This window comes from Cydia strobilella, chromosome 9, assembly GCF_947568885.1.
Source record: "Cydia strobilella chromosome 9, ilCydStro3.1, whole genome shotgun sequence".
In the NCBI taxonomy this organism is placed as follows: domain Eukaryota; kingdom Metazoa; phylum Arthropoda; class Insecta; order Lepidoptera; family Tortricidae; genus Cydia; species Cydia strobilella.
This window is the reverse complement of record NC_086049.1, coordinates 8687568-8704850: the sequence shown is the minus strand read 5'-3', so window position 1 is coordinate 8704850 and position 17283 is coordinate 8687568. Positions and strand designations below refer to the sequence as shown.

The following is a 17283-nucleotide window of genomic DNA, read 5'->3' as shown; positions in this document are numbered from 1 at the left end:
TAACAGAAACAATGAATAAGTTCGAGACGTGACCCACGTCGAGTCGAGAATTCGAGATGATGTGAAATGTCAAATGTCAATGTCACTTGGATACCTGGTAACTGTGTTCCATTCTCATATTTACTTAATTTTGCTTTAGTGCTTAAAGCGAGGTTTAGACTAGCAAGAACTTGCATGCAATTTACGTTACGTTGCGGTATCTGATCAAACTTTTGAATGCAGTTTACCTTAGTAGTCGGCAATGTAACGTAAATTGCATGCAAGTTCTTGCTAGTCTAAACCTCGCTTAAGTCTTCATATATGTATAGTTGGTCAAGCAAATCTTGTCAGTAAATAGGAACAAAAAACTATACTCATCCTTTTCTCTTGGGTGCTAGTACTAGTGTAAGACAAAGATAGTATGATTCTCTCTGTCTATGTTTGAAATGAGACAGTCCCTTGACAGACTATAATAATAATATTATATGGACCAACCCACGTTTCGTTAGTCTGAGGGCTTACTGCGCTGCGAAGTGTGACAGGAAGGCAACACGTCGAACTTATCAGCGAAATCGACTCCAAATTCGCGTTCGCGGCTTCGTGCCGCGTAGTCTGGAGCGGGCTAATTACACTAGTATTAGTATATAACATTTAAAACTTTCGCGTTTTGAACACATATTAAATCACATTTAAAATCCCCAACATCACACAAAACCAACCCCAAAATCACATTTAAATTTCGCGATAGACCCGATTTTAAATGTAATTTAATACTAGTATTAGTACCCAAAAAAAAGGATGAGTATAGGTTTTTTGTTTCTTATTGACCAACTATAGTTTAGCCTAAATTTTGCAGCTTTTAACAAGTGGAATGCTCCTAAAGCTGTTTAAGTTAGTCCAAAAATCGCGAATGAAAATTACATTAGATGTGCTACGAGTGCGAAAGTATATTATACTTTCGCACTCGGTAAAGAGAGCCCTCTTGAAGCATTTTGTGGAAACTCATTTTAAAGTACCATCTCTGATTTGCTCCCGAAACTAACTATGTATGTGTGCGTGCACATCTACATATGCATCCGTACGTGTACTTTCGTCTAACATAATCATATCATAATATAAGGGGCGACATATTCGTTAACTCGAAAAAGCCCTTTAATAAAGATAAAAAAAAAACATAATATAAATAAATAAATAAATTTTATAGGACATTCTTACACAGATTGACTAAGTCCCACGATTCACAGTGATTTCTTGTAACTTATAAAATATTTTCATATCAAACAAAAAAAAATGACTCGTAAACCGTCCAAGTCCCCCACTTGAGTGCGCCCGTGAGCCTTCTTCTTCTTCTTTTAAAATTATGGCTTCAGCCCAGTGGGACTATTTCGCCAGTATCAAGGTATTGAGAGGTTTACAAACGACAAAAATTGTACGGTTGTACAAGACAGTGTACGGTGATTTGTTAGCTCTTGTAAATCGATAGCTAGTCTTTACAAGAAGCACGTGGACTACCGGCCGTTGACTCCAAGATGGTGGTTAAACGCGCTTCAAAATTAATTCTCCATTCACTGCACACTACCACATTAGTTTACTGTATAATAAGCTATCGATATTACACTTTAAACAATATTAATAAGCAAAAAACAAAGTAATTAATCACGATGCTAACTATCAAGATGGCGCTCGCACCGGAAGTCCGCGCCCGTGAGCCGTGAGGAACAAAATAAATGACAGTGACATTGACATCTGACATTTTATCTGAACGTCATTTTTGTGTTGCTGGACTTGCTGGAGTGGATTAGTGGTTAGCAACTTAGCATGAGTGGTTAGTGGAGTTTCAAAGTGTATTAAGTGTATTGATTTTTCATTTCCCAATCCCAATTTAAAATTCAACTTTCAATATTATTAACTAAGTAACAATGCATGCAATTTATGTTTCAAGAACGAATGAATTTAAATAATACTCAATTATGAACGAAGAAGACAAACAGGCGCTTATCCAAAGATTTAATATTAAAATTGGAGATGATATTAATAACTTGACTAACGCATATGAATTAGAGAATGAATATGTAGAAAAGCGCGACAAATTACAAAACTCTGTAAGTACTCATTTTCATTGATTTTTAAATTTTAGATGTTTCATAAAAAAAATCATCACAACATAAAAAGAAGCGAGGAGCTTTTAACTCTTGCATCTAGCAGACTGGTCAACTGATTAAAAAACTTTACTAGTTTCTAGGGCTGGCTCATAACATTTGAGTAGTAAATTAGAAGATATTTTTATTTAAGGCTTATCTTATTCCTCGTAAGACATATGCCTATTTTTGTTCTTTTGAATTTGGCAATTTCTTTTATTTTTTTAAAGAGTTAAAAACTCTAATTTAATTTATAATAAATTAACATTTAGTTTGATAGATTTATTAATAAAAATAAAAATATAATCTACATATTTTTTCAGCTTCAGGCGGAAAACAATGAAGTGCCAACAAAAGTAAAATCATCAATAGATAAAGCAAAGAAAAAGCCTGCTCAAATAGCAGAGCTCAAAGAGAAAAATGAAAAGTTGCAGGACAAACTAGACCAGTTTCTGGTAAAAACTGAGCCCCTGCGTGATGAACTGAACAAAAGGTTTGCAGCTATCAATAAACTAGTGAAGGTTCAGTCATATTTAAAAACCTATATAGAAGTAGAAGATTTGTGGTGAGTATACAAATTATATTAATTAATAAATATTATAACACATCCTTAATAGTAAGGTTGAGAAGGCTTGTGTTGTGGGTACTCAGACAATAATATTTATATATATACTTAAATACATAGAAAACACCCATGACTCGGGAACAAATATCTGTGCTCATCACACAAATAAATGCCCCTACGGGGATTCAAACCCAGCTTCATACCGGCTTCATAGGCAGGGTCACTACCATTAGGCCAGACTGGTTGTCAACCGCATGATAATGAATTTAAAATTATTGTAAACTATAATTTACCACATGTTATTGTTTCTGCATAAGTGTGAATGAATAATAACCACATCAGTAGGTATCTACACTACAGGTCTTTTACATGTTGCAATCAGAATGATTTGTTATCATTCTAATTGAAACTGATTGAAAAAATATTCTATGATTTTGTTTTAGCCGTCAATTGTCCAACTGTAATGAAGATGAGCAGAGTGTGCTGCTGTTTGGAGCACTTAAAGAGCTGTGCTTACAATACCAGGATGACCACAGAGGCACTTATTTCAAGGAATACACACACTACTGGCATAATATACTCAAGGATAAATTAACTAAGTATGGTCTATATTTTATGTTGGTGTGAAACTAGTATACTTTCCACCCGGCAATGGGAAATGCAATTTTCCACCCGCCTATCAGCCTATGAAAGGCGAACTATCCAAATAGGAGAGATGAAAAGATATATGTAAATCCGTATATAATAAGATAAGTAGTCTAAGAAAAAAAAACATGCCTTGGAATATCCAGAAGAAGTTATACTCGAATAGATGACGCCACACCTTTGGCTTATACTCGGGTAGATGGCGTTGGCGATATTTAACAATTTTAACACATATCAGTGAAAGAACATGGGTCAGTCATATGGTGTTCTAAAAAAAATTATAATAAAAAAAAACATTTATCCATATATGTATATATACATGTTTTGATATTTTTATACATTTTCATTTTAGTTTTAATCCTTGTCGATAGATGTCAGTAAATTTACCGAGACTACAAAATTTACTACAACAATAACCCTCCCTGGCCAATAAATAATTAGTATTTGTATTTATACTATCCATTCTCTTTGCCTTGAAGTGAACATATAACACAAGCATAAGTAAATGCAAAGGAATCTCTATAACAAGAAGATTTCTTATTTTGACTGTCACTGCTTATGTGCTTTGGCAAGGTCAGATATGGTTAGTCCAGACAATTCAGCTAAGAGTAAAATTTACCTTTTCCTTGCAGACAATATGAAGATGTATTAAAGTTGCTAAAATGGCCAGTGGTAATGCGTCCTGACATGTCCCCTTTGCCTAAAGATGTGATGGTCAAGTTCCATAATCTGACCAAGTTTTTATTCCTGATTGAAGAACCAGACGATGAACAAGCCAGAATACAGTCAGGGGATTTCAGTTTAGGTAACATCAATTTGTAAAAATAAGCCCTAGTGTAGTCACCATCTTCCCGTAAAACGCGAGTGCTCGCGTGGGGAGCATATTGCTGCCCATACTCAACATGATTCATTGTTTTCGACTTAAAACACGTGAGTGACCCGTTATTAATATATTTAATATGTCTGTGTCTCACGGAAGTTTTGTTATTAAAATATGATTTTTGTTATTTTTTTTGTATTAATGGATAATCATGGCAACTGCTCACCATCAGGCGGGCCGTATGCTTGATTGCCACTGACGTGGTATAAAAAAAATATCAGTTTGTAATTATTTTTATGGGATAAAGTAAGGCATAAACTATTAAAAAAAGTAACATTTCTTATAGTTTACATCTAGTAGTACAAAAAACCGGCCAAGTGCGAGTCGGACTCGCGCACGAAGGGTTCCGTACCATTACGCAAAAAACGGCAAACAATCACGTTCGTTGTATGGGCAACAGAAATACATCATCTGTGAAAATTTTAACTGTCTGTCACGGTTCATGAGATACAGCCGGGTGACAGACGGACGGACAGACAGACAGACAGACAGCGGAGTCTTAGTAATAGGGTCCCGTTTTTACCCTTTGGGTATGGAACCGTAGTAAATCAAGTAATTAGTTTTTTCGCCACATCATCATCTTCCTTGCCTTATCCCGGCTTTTTGCCACGGCTCATGAGAGCCTAGGGTCGGCTTGGCATCTAAAACCAAGAATTAGCGTAGGCACTAGTTTTTACGAAAGCGACTAACATCTGACATTCCAACCCAGAGGGTAACCCTTAAGATAAGATAAGATAAGATAATTATTTATTTGCTTAAACATGGTAATTTTAAGTTCACATAATCATTATAAGCAGTATTACATGTTTAGCCAATAGCAGCATGCAAATATATTATTGGGAATAGTCCGATTTCCTCATGATGTTTTCTTACAGCGAAAAGCGACTGGCAAATATCAAATGATATATCGTACATATGTTCCGAAAAACTCATTGGTACGAGCCGAGGTTTGAACCCGCGACCTCCGTATTGAAAGTCGCAAGCTCTTATAGCAACAATATTTGCCTTCTTCCAGCAGATAATCCTTGTTTACCTGTAAAAGTCCTGGTACGGCCACTGAAGAAAAGGTTTACATTCCATTTCACTGGGTCTCGGCAGACCGCGCGCATTGACCGCCCTGAATGGTTCCTCACTCAGACGCTCACTTGGATCAAGGATCACCAGGGCTTTGTGAGGACACATGTACAGCCAGTTGCTGACAAACTGCAATTGAGGCATGTTCGGGCCGTTGTAAGTGTTACTTGTGTTTTATTTTATGTATTTATAATAAAGATAAGCGTGGATGGGGCAGGCCTAAACTGGGATGGCCGGATGACCACAAAGTGGCCGGAAAAAGCACAACACCAGGAGCCATGGAGATCAAGGGGATAGGCCTTTTCCCAGCAGTGGGACACTTTAATATGCTAAGGAAAAAAAGATAGTGATCAAGTAACATTATTTTGTAATTTAAAACCTTACCTATCTTCCGCCCCATATTACATAATGTAAAGTGGATGATACAATTTTATTTTTCCTTCCTCATTGAGCTGGTCTGATGACAGATTCCAAACCATAGTAATTAATTAATAAGATTTGACCAGCAATACAACCCCATTATTAGCCGACATGAGAGCTTGTCTCAAACATTTTTTATATCAATTTATAATTTTCAGGACGAATTCAACGCCGGTCTTATCTCTTTCGCGGCGGAAAGACTCCACACCGTCCTCGGCATGTATAACGCACACGGGGTCAAGGAAAAACGCGCGGACATGGACGCGGCCTTCGCTCACGCTGTGGATGAGGCTTTAGGCTTCCATCGTGAGCTGGTGCTGATAACGGGGCATGAGGTTAACAGCGTGCTTTCGGTGCTGACGAAGGCGGAGATCTTTGTCAGATGGCTTTCTGTTGAAAAGAAATGTAAGTGTTTTTTTTACTACCATCCTCGACACAGTGGACTGGCCATTCGTAGGTCTTCGCGCACACTGTCGACGAGGCCCTGGACTGCCGCCGTGAGCTGGTGCATGAGGGGCAACAGGGCAAGTTAACAGCGTATGTTATCGGCAGTGTTGGCCGAAACGTTAATACAATTAACCATTACCCAGTACAAATTGAACCGTAAACTGTAACCGTCCGTTACGGCTTACGGTTCTATTTGTACTGGTTAATGGGTAATTGCAATGAACGTTCGGCCAACACTGGTTATCGGTGCTGACGAAAGCGGAGATCTTTGTCAGATGGCTTTCGGTTGAAAAGAGTGTGTGGTTTGTTTACGTTACCTAACCAGCAGGCGGTTCGTCTGCTCGTTTGCCTCCTATATCATAAAAAAATCGACTGGATCTTACTAGCTGTTTATTTATTGAGTAACTAGCCTAACATTTTATTGCAGATGCCTTATCAAAAATGGATGAGACTATAGACACCGAATCTTGGATCGAGCCCGTGGCCGGCGGTATGGGTTCCGCCGTAGGGTCCGTGCTGTGGGTTCCGCGGGGTGCTGATTGGTTCATGTCGCTATTGAAAACAATTGAGGATCGATACGCTGTATTGCCGCAGCCTGGACATCGGTGAGTTACTCAGCAGTTTAGTAGTTAAATGGTTTGAGCTACTATCAAAAGTGTTAGATGCGCGTTGCTGACCCTTTAGAAAACTTTAGTCTGTTTTTAAGAACCCGATACATAGTCCTTCGAGTAAACCTCGGCAAGTAGTTTCATTTTACAGCCCGAGCGTTCGTATGGGGAAATTCGTTTGAAGTGATTTAGCCGTCGACGAGCATTGCAATCGTTGAAAGCAGCCATACGCATCATCTTTTAAACACAACCAATTATACAAGCGGTTGAACACACAAGGTCAATATCTTTTGTAAATAGGGATCGTCGACGATTCACACACTGCCTTTCTGTTTTCTTTTTCTGTTTGACTCTTTGCTTACTCGGTCGGTCTACCGAGCCACAGAGTTAAACTAGCATTCCGGTGCTCCTGCCCAAAGTATCTGATGTATCAGAATTTACAAGTAAATACACGGAGTAGGATGGAGATGGCAAGTGGGCGTTCCCGTCTATCCGACAGTTAGTAGCGACCGACTCACTTTATGCACAGACTATGCTCAGTTGTTGTGTAAACTTCATGCTCGAATGACATTCACGTCGTACGTACGCTCGTCTAACAAAAATTGATAATTAAATTTAAAATGCCGTATTGTGCAGTATTAAGCTGCAGAAATCACAGCGGTTTAAAAAATCTTTCACGTGGAGGTATTTCCTATCACCGGTGGTTATTTATTTAAATATAATCCGATAAATACGAAAAATCTGTTTCTATTGCATTATTTACGAATGTTCGTTAAGTAAATCTATATTTTATCAGTTAGAACTTAGAGTTCACAATCCTTTGTCACTATTCTTTACGTTTATCAGGAATATTCGCTATCCTAAATGTCAAATAACTTCGCTACTCAGATGCTGCGCAATGTCGACATTTATATCGATAAAGTTAAAGTTACGATATTTCAAGTTTGATGTTTGGTAGTTCGGTAATAAATTATTATTTTAGACACGTTTCTAATTATTATTTGGGATAATCAATGTCTTAGTAAATATGGCAGCTCTGGTCATCAAGCACTAAGTTAAGTCGGGGTCATTTCATGGCAACCTTTCAAACCTTCGTATTCCTTTACATACGTTTTTGTTTTTTACACCCATCATATTTTCATCGTTAATATAATTAGACTAGGTACTTAATGCACTTATGCGTACAATGCATGCAATGTGCCATGAATAAACGTTTTATATTTTCTATTTCTTTATTATTAATTATTGTAGGTTACCACAAGATGCCGATATTAAAAATAAATGGGTCAATGCTACTGGGCAAGAAAATTAGTTTCCGCAAAAATATAGCACCATTTGCAAGCATTTCTTAGAGAAAGATTTCTGGGGATAAAATTGCCATACATCTCATCTAGCATCCACACGCCTAAAACTTAGTTACTAATTTAGTAATTATTAGTGACATTCGGGCTCACTTAATTAATAAAAAGTGTTCCGTACCACGCAAACTAGCGTGAAATATTGGAATTTTGCCGCCCCCCTTCCTGATTTGATAGGTCACAATCTTACAATCAAATCAAGTGGGATCGATGAGCCAGTTTCATGTATGCTTTCACACCATACAATTAATTTGACAATGCATGCAATGTGCCATGAATAAACGTTTTATATTTTCTATTTCTTTATTATTAATTATTGTAGGTTACCACAAGATGCCGATATTAAAAATAAATGGGTCAATGCTACTGGGCAAGAAAATTAGTTTCCGCAAAAATATAGCACCATTTGCAAGCATTTCTTAGAGAAAGATTTCTGGGGATAAAATTGCCATACATCTCATCTAGCGTCCACACGCCTAAAACTTAGTTACTAATTTAGTAATTATTAGTGACATTCGGGCTCACTTAATTAATAAAAAGTGTTCCGTACCACGCAAACTAGCGTGAAATATTGGAATTTTGCCGCCCCCCTTCCTGATTTGATAGGTCACAATCTTACAATCAAATCAAGTGGGATCGATGAGCCAGTTTCATGTATGCTTTCACACCATACAATTAATTTGACAATTTAATCAGGTTGTCCCGTCTAGATTGGCCTTAAATGCTGCTACAAGTAAATATATTGTTAAAGACGAATACTTACCTATGTAAGTAATTGCAGATTTGTGATCACAAAATAACAGCAATACCGAGTTAATAGACCTTTAAAGAACTATGATTTTATCTGTTTGACTTTAAGATATATTTAATGTTCACATTAACAACCTAGTTGGTCAATTAATAAGAAACAAATTTCTAGTTAGATATTTGTTGTACTGTACTACATATTATTTTTCATACAATCACGATTATCACTACCTATATTATAATCATAAATAAAGTATCATCTAAATGTGTTAAAACATACGGTAATGAAATATCAATACCTAACTGAACACACAAATATCGATAAAACACTCCGATTACACTGTCCCCTCCCTATATCGTCGAATGGAAAGAAGTTCCAACGGTTAGCTACTCGCAGGCGTGTAGAGGTCTCGAAAACACCAGTGTAACGTGACCGTGAGATCCGTAACAAACCATGCGTAATTAGACCTTACTTATACTGGTTTTTTAGCCCTTTTCTCGCCTGTAATAAGTAAGTGATTTTAAAATTATATAAAATAACGCCATCTGGTGTTGAGTAGTTGTATTAGGTGAACGTTGAGCGAGCTTTTGTGAGATGAATGAGATAATGAAAGAGTCGTATGTCATATAGCTTTGACATTATAATTTAAACCGTCACTCATGTAGCCTACAGTTGATATTCGTTCGAGAAATGTCCACCGGTAATAACTTTTTGGTATGGAAAGTTGCTACGAATCAGAGCAATTTTGTAAGTGTGTGACGTATTTTAACGTGGCTATGAATGTGTGAGTTTAGCGACACTGGTTTTCATACTAAATAGGAGTCATTTCACATCCACTAGTTTATTAATTCGTGAGTAAATACTACCTCTAATCAAAGGAATTGGAAAGAGAATTCCGTTAATATTATTAGTTACAAGTTGTTATGCAATCGGCCCCTTATTACGAGCTACTAGGAATATTATGGAGGGCTAATCTTTAGTCATCAAGAAACAGTTACAGATATGTTATTTGTTCGCAGGCTTCAGTTTCTCGAACTACAACTCGAGCTGGTCGAAGAGTGGCGCGTGCGGCTGACGCAGCTGCTGACCGCGGCGCTGGGCGTGCAGCCGCCGGCCGCGTGCCCGGCCGGCGCCGGCCCAGACCCCGTCACCGCCGTCGTCAACGCGGCCCACCACGCCCGCACCGGCCTGCTGCAGTGGGCGCACTGTCTGGTACGTTACTGACCGCGGCGCTGGGCGTGCAGCCGCCGGCCGCGTGCCCGGCCGGCGCCGGCCCGGACCCCGTCACCGCCGTCGTCAACGCGGCCCACCACGCCCGCACCGGCCTGCTGCAGTGGGCGCACTGTCTGGTACGTTACTGACCGCGGCGCTGGGCGTGCAGCCGCCGGCCGCGTGCCCGGCCGGCGCCGGCCCGGACCCCGTCACCGCCGTCGTCAACGCGGCCCACCACGCCCGCACCGGCCTGCTGCAGTGGGCGCACTGTCTGGTACGTTACTGACCGCGGCGCTGGGCGTGCAGCCGCCGGCCGCGTGCCCGGCCGGCGCCGGCCCGGACCCCGTCACCGCCGTCGTCAACGCGGCCCACCACGCCCGCACCGGCCTGCTGCAGTGGGCGCACTGTCTGGTACGTTACTGACCGCGGCGCTGGGCGTGCAGCCGCCGGCCGCGTGCCCGGCCGGCGCCGGCCCGGACCCCGTCACCGCCGTCGTCAACGCGGCCCACCACGCCCGCACCGGCCTGCTGCAGTGGGCGCACTGTCTGGTACGTTACTGACCGCGGCGCTGGGCGTGCAGCCGCCGGCCGCGTGCCCGGCCGGCGCCGGCCCGGACCCCGTCACCGCCGTCGTCAACGCGGCCCACCACGCCCGCACCGGCCTGCTGCAGTGGGCGCACTGTCTGGTACTTTATGCCTTTATCTCCGGTACTTCGGTTGATAGTTATTTATTGTTATTTATTGCAGCTAAATAGAAAGTAGCTATTAAAATATTAAAAAACCGGCCGAGTGCGAGTCGGACCCGCGCACGAAGGGTTCCGTACCATTACGGAAAAAAAACAGCAAAAAAATCACGTTTGTTGTATATTTATTTAAATATTTATATTATTCTGTTTTTAGTATTTGTTGTTATAGCGGCAACAGAAATACATCATCTGTGAAAATTTCAACTGTCTAGCTATCATGGTTCATGAGATACAACATACGGACGGCCTGGTAACACGCGGACAGACAGACGGACAGACGGTCAGCGGAGTCTTAGTAATAGGGTCCCGTTTTTACCCTTTGGGTACGGAACCCTAAAAAAGGAAAAAAAAACTTAACGCAGAAAAAAACCGCGTGTGCTCTTTAAGCCTCTCTGTCAAGTAATTTATTAAGCAAGTTTTACAACTTTTATAGCAGTGAATAATATTAGCACGGACTTTAATAATGTTATTGTTACACTGCTATAATTTGGTTAATTTCTTGCAGCACTATCTCCAACTGCACTACTACCGTCGCCAGTTCCAACATTTCACCCAACAACAACACCATGACGAGTCCGAATCGGCGTCCAGCTCCGATGAAGAATCTGACGAATCTGACGCGGACGGTGATGACGAAAAAGAAAAAACAGGTAAAAAAACGATGCTGCACCTTACTATATGGTGTTAAGGTGTAAGTTTGCTTGTAAACTTCAAGTTTTATACACTCTTCACAGACGATGACGCCTTGTCGCTGAAAGATGTAGAGCAGAAGGCGAAAAACCAAGCTATTGATGAAGTGATGCGTCGCAATTCAGTGTTGCCTGAATTGAGCCGGTTTGATATCGTAAGTTCCTCAAGTTTCGAGTTTGTTAGTGCAATTATTTTATAGGTACCACATTGGAAAAATTGCATTTTTTTTCCAGTTTGCGAACGAATTCCGAAGGTCCGATAGATCTCCTAACACAAAGTTAATAAAAACTAGATTTGATTTTAATTTGTTTTTTGTTCTAATATGTTGGAAATTTTTATTCGAAGACGACGAGGACAATTTTCTTGCAGGCATTTTTAGTAACTTTGTAATTATTTTGTCGCAGACATCGCCAATAGCAAACTTGTCCGTAACGGAGCCGCTATCTAACGACGATTCTGAAGAAGCGGGCGTGTTTGCTGAAGCGCCGGCATTACTAGCGCGTTTGCGTGACGCCGGACTTACTGCTCTCGCCGACCATGCTCTGCTCGAGTTCCGCGCCGCCATGCGAGACTATAGGAGACAGAAGTAAGTATAATTTGGCAAGCTATTTCCGCCAGTAGAAATAGGGTTGTCCTCCCATAGAAAATTTTAATATCGCGTCATTTCTACTGTCAAAGTGGGGTTGCAAAAGTTTGCACAGTCACCCACAAGATGATGGTTATAACGAGCGGAGGACGCGACCACTGTTGGTGATGCAAGTTTCACTGCACTCGCCAACCTCGCGCTGCTCGAGACGACAGGCGGCAGAAGTAAGTACCTACATGTAACCATCTTGAACATAATGGTGACATCGAGTGGAGGAAGCTAATTAAAAATACAAGAGAAGCAACCACACATTGTACTAAAAATGATCAATATATACTGACTGTTCATTCCAGATGGCACGCGATGTTGGTAGTGGAAGAGATAGCGCTCTGCGTATCATCGCCTCTGTGCGCGCCTCTGTCCGCGCTCTGCACGCGCATGAACAACGCCACGGCCAAACTGGCCCCTGTCCTGGCCGTGAGGTTCAGGAGCTTCCTGGCTGAGAGCGTCGACCAGTACATCTTCGAGGTAATGGACGTTACACATAGACAGACAGGTGTTGTAGTTTTATAGTAGAATATAGCTTTGTATTCGACTATTGAACTTTACTTACTGATACTTATACCAGTCAGTCGCGTGCAGCCAAACCTTTCATCACACCGTTATCCACCATAATAACCCCTCAAAATTGTAAATGTTAACCCGTAGACTTACAGCAATGTATGTGTGGAATGCGTGTGAATGTGAGATGCGCATTTATTATACAGATCAGTTCCATGCAAGAGGTTATAACTTAGGGCGCACTTGAGCTCTTGTTTTTTTTTGGGTTCGCTAAATCACACCAGGTATTTTGTTGACCAAAAAGTTACATCCTTTAAAAATGTTATTATACGGTTCCTCAAATAGGGGCTAAATCAATCTGAATACGGTTCCTCATTTTACGTGACTAATAAAAGATGTATGTAGGAGGTGGTGCTGGAAAGCTGGTTCAACACGGGCGGCACAATCCAGTTCACTCACGACGTGAAGCGCAACCTCGTGCCGGCCTTCGCTCCGCCTAATAAGAGCGCGTCGCAGACCAACCTTCTACCAAAGTGAGTAATCGTTATTGCCAGCATGACTGTATTCTGAATGTATTTATTTGCTAAGTGCACGACGGGCGCTGCCCTCATTTTATAGGCTTTTCTACGTTCAATCTTAAGAGAAACTTAAGGGGAAAATCTACCGGACGATCGTGATACCTGTTGTAATGTATGGATCAGAATGCTGGGCGACGAAAGTGGCGGATGAAAGAAGAGTGCACGCAGCGGAAATGAGAATGTTGAGAGATATGTTTGGAGTGACGAGAAAAAATCGGATTAAGAATGAGTATATAAGGGGAAGTTTGAAAGTAGCACCAGTAACGGAGAAGATGAGGAGTAATAGGTTAGCGTGGTATGGGCATGTAATGAGGAGAATGAAACGGATGAATGTTGATGGACGGTGAGTGGATGGTCGACCCAAAAAACGATGGATGGATTGTGTGAAAGAGGATATGAGAAAGAAAGGAGTGAGTGCTGAGGTGACGAAAGATAGAGGAGAATGGAAGAAGAGGCAGGAAGAAGAAGAAGAAGGCGGCCGCTAGCATCGGTGTCACTTCTTCTTCCACCGACTTCGCACCTTGCCAATAGCATGTATTCTGTTTTGAACGTAAGTACAGGTGTTTCGAAGCTATTTTGTGATTGACAAATGGTTACAACTTTTATTTTATTAGATTTTCTATCTTAACACGAAGATGATAAAGTCTAAACAGAGTGATTGTGTTATGTCTGACATGGTATGGTCATTGACCAATGACCATAATATATACCATGTATGTATGTCTGACCAGACATAGCAAAATCACCTGTATATTATTTAAGACATACCATCGACTAGTTATGCTGTAATATTGTTTTTATGATAAATAAAAGAAACGAAACAACAACAAAACAAAACAAACACAAAACAAAAACATGTTTTTAAAAACATCATCAATCACAAACTAATAATAAATGTATTGTAAATTCCACTTTCTTCGTTTACAATAGAATAGAGTGTTTTTTTGACTAAACTGCTTATTATGAAATGTCACACTACATCTTATGTTTGTGAGGGCAAATCAGCGCGCCAAACACGCGTGCACACTGCACACGTGCGAGCTAAATTAGATTAATAAAAATTCAAAAATTGCTTTTCATTGTCTTTATTTTGGACTGCCTGTATGATTCCTCATTTTAGTTTAATTTTTTACGTTTATTTTTGCGGTGCGTTTCGTGATTATTCTGGCATATTGTATCTTGATCATTGGCAAGTACCCTATTTCTATACTTATCTTCCTCGTTATTCAGCATGTTAAGTAGATTTATTCGTTTTTTACTCTAGATTCTTATCGAAGAATCAAAAAAGTTTAATCTTTGAGTGAATCAACTTTTTCTTATCGGTGCCTTGGTCACTTTCTCCTTTTAGTTTAGATACACTTTATTGGGGTAGTTACTAGCCCATTCCATAAAGTGGCAGTCGAACGTGGTATACAAATTCTTCTAACAACCTTCTACTGGCTAACGGGGCTCAATAAATAGTCGGTTCCCCCTTCCACTACCTGCGATGGTCGAGTCTCCTAACTTGTAGCACATTTCAGGCTGCTAGAATCGTGCGTGCTCCTGAACATGGAGTACGACGAAGCTCGACGGCTGCGCTCCCTGGTGCGCGCGCACCCGGGCACGGGCGCGGACGCGCTGCGCATGCGCGGCGTGCGGCACGTGGCGCCGCCGCACGCGCTGCGCGTGCTCGACCAGCGCACCGACCTCGGCGACGTGCCCGAGCGCTCCGTCATGGACCTCTTCTGAGGGTACGAGGGGGGAGGGCTTTAAGTTGACGTGTGGTGTGTGCACGTGCAGGTGCCTGTGTCGGTGATACCGCTTCATTTGGTTACTGTACATCAGGCCGTTGTCAAAATATCTTAACATTTAGTACTAATTTGTAGTATAAATGAACCGAGTTGCACACAACAAAGCAACTTCAAAATATTTTCAACCATTAGTGGTTTTAAGTTTGACTTAATTGAAAGCGTGACTGATTGATTTGTAAAGCAGGCGAATACCTTACTAGATTAATAGTTAATTATATTTTTTAACAAAACGCATTAGCCAATGCTAGCTATCACTCTCACTATACCTACCTATAAATCACTTCTCTTTTGTCTATTCTTAGAAAACAGGTATTTTTTTGTTGTCAAACCTGAAACTAATGAAATTGTAGGTCTTTAATAGGTTATATTTCCACGTTTCAATTGAAACTAATTTTTTTTTCAAGATATTTTCTGCATGAAAATTAGGAAAATTATTGAGCGGGGAAACCGAACATGTAAAGTGATTTAGTTTCTTTTCTCGCAAGTGTAGGTATACATTTTATGGAAGTATTTGTTTTACTCAAAGTAGGGTAAGAATTATTTTTGACAGTTATGAATTGACCCTTGTCTTATACATAAAAAGGTTAAGACTAAATTCATAACTGTCAAAAATCACTTATTACGTTGTTCTGACTGTAATTAATGAGTTTTAACTGTTAACCAACGTTCTAAAAGCATTCCAATTTAATATTAGGGGCATTTCACGTCAAGCGGGCAGCGAAAAAATTGTCAGGTTCTGGATTTTGTTTATAGTTGGGTTAATTGGACCTATATGAGAACTAAAAATTTTGGCATTATTACTTTTTTAATATATTGCTTTGTTAAAAATTTATACGCATTTAAAAAAACGACAAAATCTGAGGAACGGATTTTTTTAAAGTTATTATTGCAATTCTTTTAATGGATTTAATAATAACTAAATAGTGAATATTTGAGAATATTAGTTGATTTTCTTGAAAATTTATAAAAAAATAAATTTGTATGTTTTTTTCATATAATAAACCGGAAGTTAATATTAAAAATCAAATTTTTTTCAACTTCGCATTTTTTTATTTTTTTTATTTTTACACAATAATGTAGCTTATAGTGTACAAATGTCCTATAAAAAATTTCATAATGGCACCTCGATTAGTTTAGAAGATTCATGAACACTAGTATGAAGGTGTCGCGGGGCGCACATTACTGTTGTTTCTTAGTGCGGTGTTCTTGGATGTTACTTACTCTGTATGATTTATTATTTATTATTATACTAATAAAAAATAGTTCGATGACTATTTTAATAAACAAATGCTTATATAATGGCTATTAGTATAAGGTATTAGCTTTAAATATTACAATATTAATGAAATAATTTTTAAACTTATTATATATTCTTTGTTTACAAGTCGGCGGGTTAAATGAAACAAAGCAGTGGTAAAAATAGTACCTATAATTTATTTTATTATTTTAGTGACTTTATAGTTTGCCGTAAAACTTGTTCGTTTCACCATTATACCCTCAGACGTCGGCAGAAAGGCGTGGAATTTTTTTGTCCCTGGAATGGTTACTGCCTTCTCAAATCGTGGTTGCAAAAACAGTCTGTGTTGTTGGATCTCTTCCTTGGAACAATAATACACTGAAGTTTCCTTCAAAGATGTTCTCGCCCAATCATATAAACGTAAAGGGGTGGTTATGGCTCTGTTTGCCGACACTTGAAGGCTTACGCGGGTTGCCAGTCGTTTCAGGTTCCCGCCAAGACCATCACATGGCCCCTTTCCGTGTGAGGTTGCATGAAAATGAATTTCTGCTTCAATACCAAAATCTTCTTTATAACAATGAATATTTACAAAATTAAATCTATTCTTAAAATGTTGTGAGGCTCCATCAGTACTATATATAATTTTTGTTACAGCAATACCTTTATTTAAGAGGTGTGTGTAATAATTTCTGGAAAGCGTAAAACGAAGCTGTGTCGTGTTTTAAGTCATCTGATATGATGACAATGCTTCCATGTCTCAATTGATTCCCGTCATTGTAGTAAAATACTGACGTTAGCAGAGTAGCTTGATCGTTGTTCCAGTGAAAGGACTGTGCGGAATCCTGTACAACGAAACTATAATTTTCGGCAAAATCACACTGAACCAAGATTTCGCCTTCAGCTATTGTCTGTTTCAGCTGTTTAAAGTAAAGCGCTTGTTGTTCAGCTATATAAGCATGAGGCTTCAAGATATCCAAAGCGTTACAGAAGCTATCTACAAAATCATCTGCGGGAAGCACTTG

The 17283-nt window shown here is 39.7% G+C and overlaps 1 protein-coding gene and 1 long non-coding RNA gene across 2 annotated transcripts in view; both read left to right on the top strand.

Moving 5' to 3' along the window:
* Window positions 1-17283, top strand: part of LOC134744254 (uncharacterized) — a 120193-nt gene that overhangs the window by 50405 nt on the left and 52505 nt on the right. The window lies entirely within an intron of this gene.
* Window positions 1793-15711, top strand: LOC134744251 (RAD50-interacting protein 1). The gene is made up of 14 exons (XM_063678000.1): window positions 1793-2081; window positions 2441-2682; window positions 3126-3281; window positions 3960-4132; window positions 5223-5437; window positions 5860-6106; window positions 6576-6753; window positions 9882-10074; window positions 11325-11469; window positions 11554-11663; window positions 11914-12095; window positions 12449-12623; window positions 13062-13189; window positions 14755-15711. The coding sequence occupies exons 1-14, from the start codon at window positions 1950-1952 to the stop codon at window positions 14960-14962; spliced, it is 2484 nt and encodes an 827-aa protein (XP_063534070.1). The 5' UTR covers window positions 1793-1949; the 3' UTR covers window positions 14963-15711.

What these genes read in the sequence shown, in the direction of transcription:
- LOC134744251 (XM_063678000.1), top strand. Translation starts at nt 1,950, where the DNA reads ATGAACGAAGAAGACAAACAGGCGCTTATCCAAAGATTTAATATTAAA. An exon ending in TGAGGCATGTTCGGGCCGTT is followed by an intron (nt 5,438 to 5,859) that starts GTAAGTGTTACT and finishes TATAATTTTCAG; the next exon opens with GACGAATTCAACGCCGGTCT. An exon ending in CAGACCAACCTTCTACCAAA is followed by an intron (nt 13,190 to 14,754) that starts GTGAGTAATCGT and finishes AGCACATTTCAG; the next exon opens with GCTGCTAGAATCGTGCGTGC.